The 14,700-nt window shown below is 38.6% G+C and overlaps 1 protein-coding gene across 1 annotated transcript in view; it reads left to right on the forward strand.

The window, feature by feature from the left end:
• The window catches only part of LOC149143082 (Metallo-hydrolase/oxidoreductase superfamily protein), a 332,415-nt gene that overhangs the window by 132,830 nt on the left and 184,885 nt on the right, over nt 1-14,700 (forward strand). Inside the window, exon 4 of the mRNA XM_089448872.1 lies at nt 7,468-7,509. Within this exon, the coding sequence (XP_089304998.1) occupies nt 7,468-7,509 (42 nt within the window). The remainder of the gene's footprint in view (nt 1-7,467; nt 7,510-14,700) is intronic.

Genomic DNA, 14,700 nt, shown 5'->3' on the forward strand with positions numbered 1-14,700 from the left:
TTTGCATGCAGTTATCCATTCATTACTGCATGATCCCACGTGGCCCTCCTTCCTCCATCTTCGAGAAACATCCATTCCATTGCCTTTCACTGCTCCTCCCCTGGCTTTGCCTCATCAACCTGCGTCTTAACCTTTTCTTCCAACCCTCCTAATCTGATCCGCCATTCTCTCTTCTCTCTTGGCTGCCTACTCCTTCCTCCCTTCTGATGCCCTCAGTCTCCATTACCTTCACGCTGCCACCGTCACCTTCTGCCCTCAAGGTCCTCTCTTTGCCGCTGTCCTGCATACACACAACAAAACAAAACAATCGATTTATTTTTTTTAATTGCTTTATTGCTAGGTATGCGGTTAGGGTTTTAGTTTCTTTCCTTTTGATTTGATTTGATTTGATTTAATTTTTCTTTACTTTGGTTAGATTTAGATTTATTTTAAATTCGATTTTTGCTTTTTGGTTCTAGTCTCTCCATTATTTTGTTTTGATTTTGTTCTTTTGTTTTAAATTTTTTTATATGACTTTAATTTTGTTTTGATTCGTCTTCTTCTTATTTTAATTTTGTTTCATAAACAAAAATTCAAAAAACATTCAAAAACATTAAAAAATCTAAAAATTAAAAAATTCATTTATGTGACTTTGAAATTCGTAAAAGAATTAAATCAAAAGAGGACTTGCGCTTTCACATTAAAATTTTTAATGTGGCCTATGGCCCATTAAAATTTTAATTTATTAATCCTTTTGATTTGTTTTACTTTTGTCACATTAAAAATTTAATTTCTTCATTTACCACATTAAATTAATTTTCTAAGGAATAATCAAATTCTAATCTGAAGTTCTTTGGTGTCTTTTTGTGTGTTAAGTGCAAAATTTTAAAATTTTGTGGTAGTGATTTCTCTATTGTCTAGTGCGATTAATGTTTTAAAATCATTGACTAGACAAGAAAGATAAATTCTAGATCTGGGTTATTAATGAAAATCATTTTAAATCTGGAATCATTGCTTAGCATTTAAATTTCATAATTCTTCATAGGATTTAATAGTTAGAATATATTGCATGATAAAGTTTTGGGCGTTTACAGTTAATCATTCATGATCGTCACTTTCGCCGCATTTATAAATTGATTTGGATAACTTGTTTTTATTTAGTCTTTGGTTAATTGAATATAAAAGCACTGGTCTATAATCATTTCTATCTTGTGGTTGTGTCTTATTCGTATTAATTGTTTGATCTATTCATCTTAGTTAACCTGGACTTGTCTTTCATTCATCAAGTTGTTCATCTTTAAGTCTCTTAGAACCTGTGTTCCACAGGCTATCTTCATCCATTCACCTTAGGGACTCCCCCCTTGACTTGTCTAGGAGAGAGTCTAAATGGAGTAAGGATAAGAGTGACAACCCTTACTCTGAGCGTTGTCGCGGTGCCTAGACACTTTGTGCGACAACAGACTCAATGGAAAAATGTGGATCCGAATGGGAAAAGTGTGAAAAGGGGTTATAATGAATGGAGGGGAGTGAGATATATGGTGTCGGGAAGCGGGACCGCGAAACCAAAATCAGGGTTTCCCATGTAGTGCCACTCCTAAAGCAAGTAGCCAATAGAGGAGATCCCATGGGATTAGAATACAAGACTAACCACCGTGTTGGGACAAGGGAACAAGAGTACAGTCCAAGCCCATTCTTTCCCCTAAATCCCCCCTCTAATCCATGTCTAAATGTGTCCAAGAAAAGCAAGCATAATCACCCAATTACATAATTAAAAGCCATACCTTCGGGGTTGGAAGACCCACCTTCAAACATACGATCATAACAAATAGGTGAGGGCACACAATGACTGGCTCAGGTAGCGGAGAATGGTGGCACATTGAGCTATTTGGTGGTTGCAAGGGGCTTTTGGCTGCCGGTTGAAGACAAATCTAGGAGAAAAAATCCTCTTATACGGTTCACCCACAGGTGGTGGGTAACAAATCCCATTTAGGGAGGCCAAGTCCAAGATGAAGGCCCATCTGCAATTTTGTATAAAATCCAATGCGTCTCCTCACCTTCCAGTACAATTTATCATTAGTGCCTGTGCAATTGAGTAAATAAGCTTGTTAATCAAGGGCAAAGGTGGACACTTCATAGTGGCATGCCTTTCCAAATGGGTTTTAAAACGTATAAGTGTTTCCTTGCTCAACAAGAGAGGTTAATAAAGACCTTATTAGGTGGTTTCAACCTCTAAGGGAGTGACAGGTCCATGGTACATCCATCAAATGATAGGTGTCATGTGCAATGATGATGGAATAGAGTGGGGCAATAGGGAAGGCTCCAAGCCACATGCCATTGTATAAGTGAATCTAGAATGAGGGAATCCCAAACCATGGGTATATGAATGTAGGAGGGAGCAATCGTGGTACATGAGTTACCTCGAAGGCTCGACCTTTTTTTTCCCTCCCTTATTCATATGCCTTTTGCCTTTTATTGATTTTTCTTGCCTTTACTGCTCGAGGCTCCAAAGGATGAGAGCATGATGTGTATGATGTAGCAATGATTCCCCCTTAAGGTTGGAAAGTTCATTGCCCACTAGGGGTTGGGACAACCATTGATTCCTTAATGATTCAGTGGACACTCTTAGGGGCCCTAGGAACCAAGGTGATGATGATAATGATAGAGGGTAGAGCTGATGGTTGGCTTTTGTCCACGTGCTAAATTTTTATGTCTCGACCATATTTTGCATTTTGTGGTATATTTCCTATTGTAAGTGGCCAAATTTATGTTTTTATCTTTCTTTTTAGCTGCATCATCCTTCGAGGCATCGTTCCTGGCCCGACCCAAAGTGTGGACAAGGTGAGGGGGAGGCTAACACCTTGTGGACGCAATGGACATGTAAAACCCTTGGAGGTCTAATGAGGTGCAAGGATAAAAGGCTACAGTCAGTGAACGTTAAATAAATATTTGCTAGTTGCACACTCGAAGCATTATAGATCATTTTCAGACAAGGAAAATGAGTAGACTTACTATATGGAGCTAACCTAGCTGCAAGCTGAATTTAGTTTAATCGGTGGATGCTGATGTAGAACTATAGGGATTAGTTACTCCTAGGGCTTGTAAGATCCCAAGGGTTTGAAAACTAGCTCTGATACCAATTTGTAAAGCCCATTTTTTTTTACAAATTAAACAAACTCCAGAGCTGTACCTTAAACTTAAATTTGTCAATCCAGACAGTAAAATTTATAATTGGAATTAAATAAAATACAGAAGAATACCTGGAAACCAGTGAAGGTGTTTTAGACTGTTGTTGTTCCTGCTACCACAGTTACCAAACCGCCCTTTTCCTCCCAACCTATCTGGAGTCTACCTATATGGTCTCTAGATCTAGAAGACAAGTCCTTTGCCCTCTGTGCCCAAAACCCCAAGAAAAATAAAAGTCAATCTCCCTCTTTGTTTGTGGCTCTGTTAGAAATTTCTCTCTGTAAAACTCACAAAATCCTCCCCTTGTTATGGCCTCCTCGCCTCCCTTATATGCTTAATTCCATCGTCTCCCAACCTCCTTGTTATCGGCCTCCTCCCTCCACCTTTTCCTATTTCTCTTCACTGTCACTCTCCTACCTTCTCAACCCTTCTTTTCCTTTTGGATGGAGGCGGTTATACATTTTTTAATTGAAATGAATTGTTTGAAATGGTTCATTACTTGTAGGTCTTATTAATATTTTATTAAATTTTAATTTCTTATTTAATTAAATTGTTTTATTTATATATTTAAATAAATTGCTTTATTTTAACATTTACCTAAATTATTTTACTTACTTTAATTAATTATAAATTAAATAAATTTAAGATATATTTTTGATTTAAAGGATTAATCATATGTAATGTTCCCAATTTTTGTGAGTGCAAAATTCACTAAGGAGTTTTGCCAATTTTTGGTGATATTAAATAAAAAAGAGAAAATATTATTTTGTGAGAGAAAAGTGGAAATTATTATTTTAATGAAGAATGGTGGCAAAGTAATATTTTATTAGTGGAAGGTGGGGACCACCAAGGGAGAGGACTAGCAATTATAAATAGAGCTTGGAGGCCTCCATTTGGTATCTTTGACATTTGCAAACAAACACTCATCTGTACGCTTTGCTGTTTAGCAAGTCTATCGGCTGTTTAGCCATGAGTCTCTCACGTGGGAGATTCAACCTCTACTTCGGGGGACCATCCGTGCCCGCCCTAGGGAGGCTGTTCTACAGGAGTTTTCAGGAGTTCTGGGGCAGCAACACACATCAATAACCAACGCAGAGAGGGGAGTGCGTATTTCTGGGTAGCCAGGAATCACGCAGAGGGAGTTTGAGACCAACAGGGATCTCATTGCTTGTCGGGAGGTCAAGGAGCTGAGGTAGCAGCATTGGGTAGGCATTTTCACTGGAGCTTTCAGCTAGCTGAGCCAGCATACCAGCAATTCGCATTTCTGGGTAGAGGGACAACGCAGAGGCCACTCAGCAGAATTTCGTGGTGTTTGGGAGCAGCTGATCCGGGCCAAGAGTTCATCGGGAAGTTAGGAGTTGGATAGTAGGGGTGAACCCAACATTTTGGAGGAGTTTGCAGAGGGATTTGCAGGCAGTTTCTAGCAGGTTGAATTTGGCAGCCATAGCTGGGGTGAGGCTCCAAGGGGGTCGAAAAACAGAAATCAAAACTAGCCAAATTCCCTTCTTGGTTTTTTTGGGTTTGTACCAAGGAGTTCGGGGTTAAAAGCATATAAATTTCTGGGTGGTTTTAGTGCACTTTCCAGCCATTGGAAATTCAACAGTGCAACAGTTTTCTAGGCAGCGCAGTGCAGATTGGTGCAGCAACTAGGCAGCCTTCAGCTCAGCCATTTTCCTACCTAGGTTTGGTCTTGCTTGTCCATTGAGACAAGCCCAGGTGCACCATTCCACTATTTATTGTATTTGACTTGCAAAAATATAATCAAATGGCTTAGAAGTTGTTCATTTGTAGTTTTTTTGTGAGTGCTTGATGAATATTTCGTTTTTGTATTTTGCTGCATAGAAAATTTATTGTTATCACTTGTATTTCCTATTTAGGATCATTACATCATATATATAAGTATATAAGGGTGGTACACATATCAAGGCCCCACTCGATATATTTATTATATTCTAGTGAGTTAGGAATTTATTTCGATAATCGATTCATCAACCTAAACTTAGACTTTTTCCAATATTACCTAGTATATATACTAGTGCAATACATGCAGTTCATGCATATGTAGCTATCATATGGATGCCTTGTATGCATGATAATATTCACATTCTGTTTGTAATTGTAGGTGGGTTATTATAGGACAAATGTGGACCCAAATGGGAAAAATGTGGAAAGGGTTTGTAATGAGCGAAGGGGAGTGAAATATATGGTTTCGGGAAACGAGACCACACAACCAAAATTAGGGTTTCCGGTGTAGTGCCACTCCTAAAGCTAGTAGCCCATAGGGGAGATCCCACATGACTAGGGTACAAGATTAACCCCCAAGTTGAGGTAAGGGAACAAGAGTACATTCAAAGCTCGTTCTTTCCGTCGAATCCCCCCACTAGTCCATGTGCCAATGTGCCCAAGAAAAGCAAGCATAAACACCCAATTACTTAATGAAAAGTCATACCTTTGGGGTTGGAAGGCCCATCTTCAAGCATACAATCATAACAGATGAGCAAGGGTGTAATCGCTGGCTCAAGTGGTAGAGAATAATGGCACATCAAGCTATCTGGTGGTTGTTGGCTGTCGGCTGAAGACAAATCTAGGAGAAAAAGTGTCGCCCATTGGTGGTGGGTAATAGGGGCCCTTATTGAACTCCAACATAAGCCAAAATCATATGTGTGAATGTTAGGATGAACAACATAATCATGGATCCCCCACCAATGATATACCCTTTCACCAAAGAGAATCCCACAACTATCAATCAAGGCATCAAGCTCCATCAACCAAAGATCTGCAACCATGAAGAAAGAACCAAACTATGACAATCCATCACAAAGGAGCAATGAATATCCTCCAATCCAAAACACCAACTTGAGCAAGCACAACATTATCTCCAAGCCAATAGAGAAGGTGTATACCTTGAGTCCATCAACAACCTTGTATGTTATCCTGAAAATTTTGCCATGTGATGAAAATCACAAAAATGACCCTCTTCCCATATGATTGGTTAATACATGGCATGCGTAAAAATTAAGGTCATCACTGGTGGGGCAATCTGTGTTGGTACTTGGATTACTTAGAAAGAATTCTTATAGTTTTTACAATTGGAATGTGTGACCTTGATATATGAATGGCTTGTCAATGCCACAAGTGACCATTGTTAATAAAAGTGTGTGTAGTTCCTTGTAATGACCGAAAATCAACTATTAAGCCAATTGAACAATTTGTGTTTTAGTAAAGAATTGATCCAAGGATACCCAAGGGTGGGGGTGTCTTTATCATTTTTACGGAAGTGAAATTTGCGGAATTGCTATGGCATAAAATAATAGCAATTGATTAGTAAAACTATTATAAGATCCATAAATTGAAACACCTTATTTTTTGCCTAATTTAATGAACCATTACATCTTCTAATGTGATTTTCTTTTTCTTTTTAGATTTTTTATCTTTATGTCAAAATTCTATATGTGAAGATTCAATCCTATGTTGCACAAAACACTGAAATGTTTCAGAGTTTCCGAAACGGGTAAACGTCACCTCCTAAAAATGGAAATGTTGGCTGAAACGTCTATATATATTATATATATTTTAGAAATAAGTGAATAACACATTATCTTGCAAGAAGAAAAGGAATACGACCCATATATGACAATTTAGAAGGAAAACCAAGTCTATATTAACTCTCATATATGACGGTACGACACCCGTGTTTCGGCCCTCAGGTACCGGTACAACACAAAACACCAGGTTCCTAGATGTTTTGTGCAACATAGATTCAATCTTAACATTTCTTTTGTTAGATAGTGTGAAATTTCTTCTTATTCTATCTCTTTTATTTCCCACTATTCTCATTATATTTTATGTACATTTTGACATATTTTTCTGTACATCATCTATCATAAAAGTCAAAATATCAGCATTTTGTATTATATATTCTAGTGAAGGCCTTCCTCCTATATGGCAACTGCATTTAGAACGTGTAACGTTATGATGTGTTGATCAGGACAATATTTTTTTTTTTGGCATCTGTCAGTGGGAGAAGGAGAGATGATGAAGCTGAGAGGGGTCATGTGACTTATTAGCAAAGTTAATTTAGCAGCTTAGCACATTTTCGTTTTGTGATCTAAAATGCATAAGAATTTGAAACATTTTGCCAGTTAGAATCCATCTTTATTTTAATTTATACTCATTATTGATGAATAATTTATGTTTGTGACAATCTTAAACTTGAGTTTTCTGCATTGTTTAAAAATTTACTGTCTATTTGATGTCCAAGTATTAGTAGACTGAACTTATGTATAAGAATTTGATGCAATGCAGATTCTTTTATCACAGTGCTCTTCGATGGTTCCCACATTTTGGGTAAGCCTTAGATTCATGCGCTTTACCATTCATGTTGTGTCAGTTACAGTATCACGGAAACATTATTTTTATTCTTGCATATTTTAATTTAGTGTCTCATTGTATATGTTGTAATATTAGATTCCTCCCACCTAAAGTTGAATTCTTGTAAATAAATTTTTGAGTTGTCATAAGTGAACATCCCAATATTTTTAGAACTGAATCTTGAATGCAAGAGACCTATTAGTTGAGGGATGTGCCCAAATATGATTTAAATAATTAATGTTTTGAATTAAGGTTTACGATCTAAAATCATTTGGTGTATTAGTCAAATGTCCACAACATAAAATACTAATGGCCAAATTGTTTAACTTTGAGGGCCTTCACATGACCCTGGGATAACCACAAGTGTGATAGGGGAGATTTCACGAATATGTTTCCCTAGAATGCTGATTTTGCCTCCCATTCTCCACCATTGGTCACAATGAAAAGGGTAAAGAAAAAATTCCTTTATCACCTATTTTCCTATATTTTATGTTCTTGGCTAAAGGGAAGGGCTTCTATGTTGTTTGGATTTTATATTTTTACTTTTGAGCTTTTTCACAAGAGGAACACAAACAAGAGTTAATAAAAAATAACTATGCCATGGAAAGAGTTCATAATTTTGTCTCAAGCATGAGAGCTTCCTGCTGCTGTTTATGAGAGCCTTTCCTAGCCTGTAGCTTTATAAGAGTGGACATATACTTTACTTGATAATTGCTTGGCTGTCTTAGTAGGAGCTGGTGAGGAGGATTTGGCTTTGTTAAATTCAACACATTGGTTCACCAATGTAGATTGGATGAAAGGTCTTCATTGCCAATCAAATTGTACATTAGAATGGTAAATGCTCCAACCCACACCATACAATCCAAGTGGAACCTCAATGGGTCACCCAACGTCACCTCAATGACCTACCTTTGCCACTTTAGGCTTGGTGTCCTTCAGCTCAAGGGGGCTTCCCTAAAAGTCACTAGGGCTATGTAACAACGAGCAAGGTGATATCATAAATAAACCTAGTGATCAAGTTGAGTTTAAGAGAAAATAAAATACTGATGATGGAAAGATTTGAAGATCAATGCCAATATTCAAGGGCAATAGAGTCAAGGGAATATCAATGACAAGAGGATATCAAGAACAATGATCCCTCTTTTGTTGGTTTCCCAGACTAATGGATCAAGGGAGAGAATAGTACCTAAGGATTGGTGTTGCCTCAAAATCTAGTAGGTCTTACAAGACAAAAGCTAGACTAAGTGACAACACTATGAGGCATGGCTCACTGTCACCACAACCACTTCTTCTTGCTTTTTAGTGGATTTGCACCACAAGGGAGGCTTCCTTATGTTAGGTCACCTAAAGGATATGTCAAGTCGAAGGGTTAGAGGTGACAAGGATAGGCCAAGGAGAGGTACTTAAGAACATGGTTCAGCTAGCTCAAACAAGGCAAGGCATTTCCTCCAAAAGGCCTATTATAGAACATGCAACTTAGAATATATTTAGGCACATTTTTTTTGATGTACTACAAGCCATTTTTTTTGATGTACTACAAGCCGATGTCTCCTTTAGAGGTAAATTTCACCTCTAAAATCTTTCTTTTGCCAAAATTTCAATGTGGTATGTCAATTATGCATCATGCAAATGATTTTGAGCTCTTGATGAATTCTGGAACTAAGAGCCCTGTGCGTTGGGATCTGTGGAGTGCCTCAGGAAACATGAAAATGGCCAAAATAGTCCTGTCTCCAATCTACCCAGCTAAATAAAAGTGAAAAATTTCGCTGTTGGTAATGTTACTGCAAAATCTAGCAGCCTAGTGTAAAGACTCACTAGGCAACCTAGGTCTTAGGGCAACAAAGAGATCAACCACCTCTGTGACGTCAATGGCCTTTCTCTTGCTATTTTGTTTATGGATGTTATTATTGGAAATGTAACTAGTTTCGGTCTTCATAATTGTCATTTGACTCAAGTCATGATGTATTTCTTATATCAAAAGAAGAAAGATATGTAAAGAACAAAAAAGAAAATTATTTGTAAAGCATGGGTTTCATTATGATATTATTTGTCATCTAGGTAAAGCATTTTATTAATGCTCCTAGGGTTTACATGAGTCAAAGAGTCATTATCATTTTGTAAAAGACCCTATTGGGCACCTGTAACAAGAAAATAATTACTATTTTTGTTTCTAGAAAAATCTTAAGGACTCCCAAGACCAAGTCGGCCAACCACATGAAGTCAACCTAGAGAGGGCTATTCGAGCCTCTTGGAAAGGCTATTTAAAGGAGGAACTTTGATCTATTGTTACACACATCCATCACATCTCTCTTGTCATCGATCTGTAGTAGAAGAAGAGTGTAAAGGTCTTGGAAGACTAAGAAAACCCTAGCGAAGTGAAGGAGTCTGAAATTTATTTGTTGCATCTCACATGTGCGAGTTTATTAGGGTTTCTATGCACATCTCAGTTCTGAAAAGTGTAGGATGAATAGCTAAGTTTCTTTGGGAGGCCGAAAGGCTAGACTAGCCTTGCTTTGGTGAGATCTTGCTTTGCTGCATTTGGAGACCTTGTTTAATGGCTTGCTTGGTTCTTGGTGGAAGCCCTGTTTTGGTCTTGGGTCTTGGAAGTATCATTTGAATTGATTCTATAAGAAGAGAAGTTCTTTCTGGGTTTCCCCTTGGAGGGGTTTTGCCTTGGCTTGGAGCCTATATCCTGTGTTCATCTTTTTGTTTGTGATCTTCATGTTTCTGGCATTTATTTGATGATAAGAACATAAGAATAATCAAAAAGAAAAATTAAAAGAATATCACAAATAACTGTGAAGAAAAAGAGAAATCATGACTATGTTGTCCTAATGGATTTCTCAACATGGTATTAGAGCTAAGGTCAAAGGCATAGGCAACTGGAAGATCACTGTTGTTTGGAATCAAAAGGGTTTCAAGTTTAGCAAAAGGGGTTGTTGTTGCACAGATTATCACGACAACGCTTAGATCGGGGGCTGTCACCCTGATCTCCGATCTCTCCGTTTAAGCCTGTCTCCCGCGGCTAAGGGGGGTAGACCCTATGGGACAATGGATGACCAACTGTGAACCAGTTGGGTTGGGAGACACGAGGGGAAACAAGCACTTAATTGATTTTATTAAGTTAATAGACCAGTGCCTTATGGAGTTAATGATTAAATGATTATTTATTAAATGTTGCAGAAGTATAAACCATGTAAAACAATCATTTATCATCGAAATATCCCGAGTGATGCAAGATGTTCAACAAACGCACAATGCCTTAATAATTATGCAGCAATTAAATTTCTAAAGAAAAATTAAATGCTTAAAATGATCATAAAATTTAAATGCTGACCAGTTACCACTTTCACATAGCTAACTTCAAATAAACATTTAAGTGCATTTAGCTATAGAAAAATACCACAAAAAGACACCAAAATGATTTTTCAATTTTTAGCTAAGCTTTTCAAATTTTTTTAATTTTTATACTTTTTTATATAAATAAAACAAAATTAAACTAAAGTAAACATAAATGAAACTCAAAATTATTAAAATTTAATCCTAAAATCAAATAAATCTAAACAAAATATGAACCCATTAAAATCTATTTTTTTTTTTTTATGATTTTTTTTTTTTATAATTTTTGTTTTTGTTAAATAAAATTCTATGATTAAGATAAAACAAAACTAATATCTAAAAATCTAAACAAAACTCTAAAAAAGGCCTAAGGATCACTTTTTATGATTTTTGGGAATTTTTTATTTTTCATATATATATATATATATTTATAAAATTTTAAGTTTAAAGTAAAACAAGATTGAAATCTAAATAAATAAAATTTAAATCTAAAACTAAAACTAACACTTTATCATATACACATAAAAAAGGAAAATCTAAATTCTAAAAAATAGAAAACTTTTTATGGCTTTTTTAAATTTTAAATTTTTATATATTTTAAAATTAAAAATGAAACAAAACTAAAATCAAATCTAATCTAAATATAGCTAAACATAAAGTTAACATCTAGCAGGAGCAGGAGCAGGAGCACGGGAACCGGTAGCGGGTGTGCGCAGGAGAGGTTGAGCGACAGGGAGCAGGAGCAGGAGCGAGAGGGAACAGGAGCAGGAGCGAGAGGGAACAGGAGCAGGAGCAGGGGAGCCGGGAGGAGCAGGTGCAGGGGAGCCGGCAGCGGGTGCGCGCAGGAGAGGTGAGCGAGAGGGAGGATTTCTTTGTTCAGGCTGGGACTTTTCAGGGAGGAGCAGGAGCAGGGGAGCCGGCAGGAGCGGTTTAGCGTAGGAGCGGCGAGCAGGAGATCCGGGAGGAGCAGGAGCAGGGGAGCCGGCAGCGGGTGTGCGCGGGAGGAGTGAGCGAGAGGAAGGATTTTTTTGTTTAGGCTGGCGTTTTTTCAGGGCGGAGCAGGAACAGGGGATTCGGCAGGTGCGGTGAGCGCAGGAGCGACGAGCAGGAGATTCGGGAGGAGCAGGAGCAGGGGAGCCGGCAGCGGGTGTGCGCAGGTGAGGTGAGCTAGAGGGAGCAGGAGCAGGAACGAGAGGGAACAGGCGCATGAGCGGGAGAACCGGGAGGAGCAGGAGCAGGGGAACCAGCAGGAGCAGGAACAGGGGAACCGACAGGAGCAGGAGCAGGGGAACCGGCAGGAGTAGGAGGGTTGTGCGCAGGAGCGGCGAGCAGGAGATCCGGGAGCCCCGGCGAATCCGAGGGGTTTCTCCATAGGCGAGTGGCGTACGGCGTGAGGAGCGGGCTCTCCTGAGACAAGCGGCGAGAGGCAAGCAGAGGGGGCTTCGTCCTGCAGGCTTGTTCCATCTTCTGATTCTTTAGTTTTCTCCGAGCGGGGGCGAGGTGGCTTCCCTTGCCGCCTCTGCCCCCGGTGTCGCCTCTGCTCCGGTTGGTCTTCTCCTTCTAGGCGGCAGTTAGGCTTGTTCTGGCCGCGGAATATCCTTTGGAGCGTTGAGGGAACAACGGTGCTTTGCTCTGTTTCGTGCCGCCTCTATGGATGTTTCCGTTGGTCTTTTCTGCAGGCAGATGCGGATGTTTGAGGCAGTGTTCTTCCTCTGTTTCTCGTCTGATTCGGGTGGAGAGTTTGAGGGGGCGGGGAAGGAGTGGCTTCTATTGCTGCTCTCTTCCTCATTTCGTGCCTCTCCTTATGTATTGGGCGGTCAGATCTTGCGCTGTCTTCCGATGCTTGTCTGCTTGGTGCTTTGGTGCCATATCTGCACCCTATAGATGGGTTTGCCTTGTTGCCTTTCGGGGCTATATTTGGTGATCTGTTTAAAACAGATTTGTATGTGGCTGAGACCACGTTTCTGCATATGCTTCTTGCATTTGCTTTATGTAATCTTTTTTATATGAATATATTATGCTTTTTCTTCTGAAAAAAAAAAAAGTTAACATCTAAGCTAACCTAAATCAAATAAACATAAAAAAGAAATTTAAAATCGAAATTTTTGTTTTCATTTTTTATTTATATTTATATTTATATATATATATATATATATATATATATTTTATTTATTTATTAAAAAAACTAAAACAAAACTAAACTTCAACTACAACGAATTTAAAAAATGAAAATCGATTATTATTAAAATTAAATCCTAAATGAATAAAAATTAAAAAAAAAAATCTAACCCATGAACAAAAATAAAACGAAACACGTGAATGAAACTATGAAGAATAAATAAACGAAAGAGCTGGGAAAATCTAATCTATCAACGCTAACTCTATGAAATCAGAACATACCAAAAAAATCAAAACGCTTGTTTGCAGGTACGCTTGGACATTTAATGGCAGCGAAGATTGCAGAGAAAACGCAGCAGAGAGGCAACAACTCGGTGAGAAAAGGAAATGCGTGGAGAAATCGATGGCAGATGGGAAGGGTCTCACGCTGGTTAATTGTTTTGCAGGTTTGTGGCAGGGTGCTTGACGTAGGCAAAGAGAAGGTGAATACACAGCGTGGAAGGAGCTGAGAGCGAGTTGAAGGGAGCCGACGCAGAGAAAGGAGGCTGGACGTGTGGAGAAATAGGTAGCGATTTGCAGGTTTGTTGAAGGATGAGATGACGCAGAGACTTTTGTAGGTTTTGGAGAAGCGTAAGGAGTGAAGGCAGGCAGGATGGTGCTCACGCGTGGATCTTGCAACATAAATACGCAGATTTGATGAGTTTTGTAGGTGTGCGTGGAAGGGCGAATGTGATGAAGTCTGCAGCAGAAGTAGAATCACTGCGTGGAGCCCAGAAAAAATCAATGCAGAGGCCACGGGTTCCAATATTTGTTTGCAGGTTTAGCAGACAACAAGGGGGAAAAGTGATGAGGGTTTAGGCAGCTTGGAGAACAACGAAGAATTGATGAAATAAAGACTGCACAGAGGAGATGGACGGCAACAACTTGTTTTTTGCAGCTATGGCAGCGTACAGGCTGCGTTGGAAATTGATGGGGAGCCTGTTGCAGGCCCAGGGCAGCACATAAAAAAAATTTCGAACAAACTTCCTGCGAATAATGAAACCCCAGCAAGCAGATAGCTGACCCTCTTTAGAAAGATTGAAAACCTGTACCTGCAACCTGAAAACAATGAAAACAAACAGCCGGAACTTGAAAACATAAAAATAAATGAAACCCTAAAAACCCTAAGAACCAGCTAAATTACAGCATTCATAGATTTTCGACTCTTAAGCAGCCAGATTTGTCAATAATCCACAGTAATATTTTCAGAATTTTAAACTTAATGTGAGATGCTTCAGAAAACCCTTCATGCATTCATAAAAAATTTCAAATGATAAGCCCGGGATCAAGAACTGGCTGGGCTCTTTTAGAAAACACAATCCGGGAGTTGGTTGGTTCAGCTGAGAACTTCCCCTAACGCCCGGTAAACTCAAAACTAAGATTTCCTGCACAGCTTAAAATCAACCATTAACATAGAGGGAAAAACGATAGTGAAATCCAGATCAAATGGAGATACCTGCCATTATATTTCAGAATCTAAACTATCATTCAAACCCTAGAGATCAGACAAGATACCTGTGCCTGAATCAATCTTCATCAAGCTATTATCAATGACTGAAAATAAAATTCTGCAGAAAAATAAAAGATCTTACAGCATTTCCAGAAGAGTAACACCAGCAAAATTTTTAACCCCAAAGTCTTTCTTTATTGCAATGTTTTAAAACTCCGACT

Source organism: Pinus tabuliformis, chromosome X (genome assembly GCF_031772625.1).
Source record: "Pinus tabuliformis cultivar Carrire ecotype Pingquan chromosome X, CPIR1, whole genome shotgun sequence".
Classification (NCBI taxonomy): Eukaryota; Viridiplantae; Streptophyta; class Pinopsida; order Pinales; family Pinaceae; genus Pinus; species Pinus tabuliformis.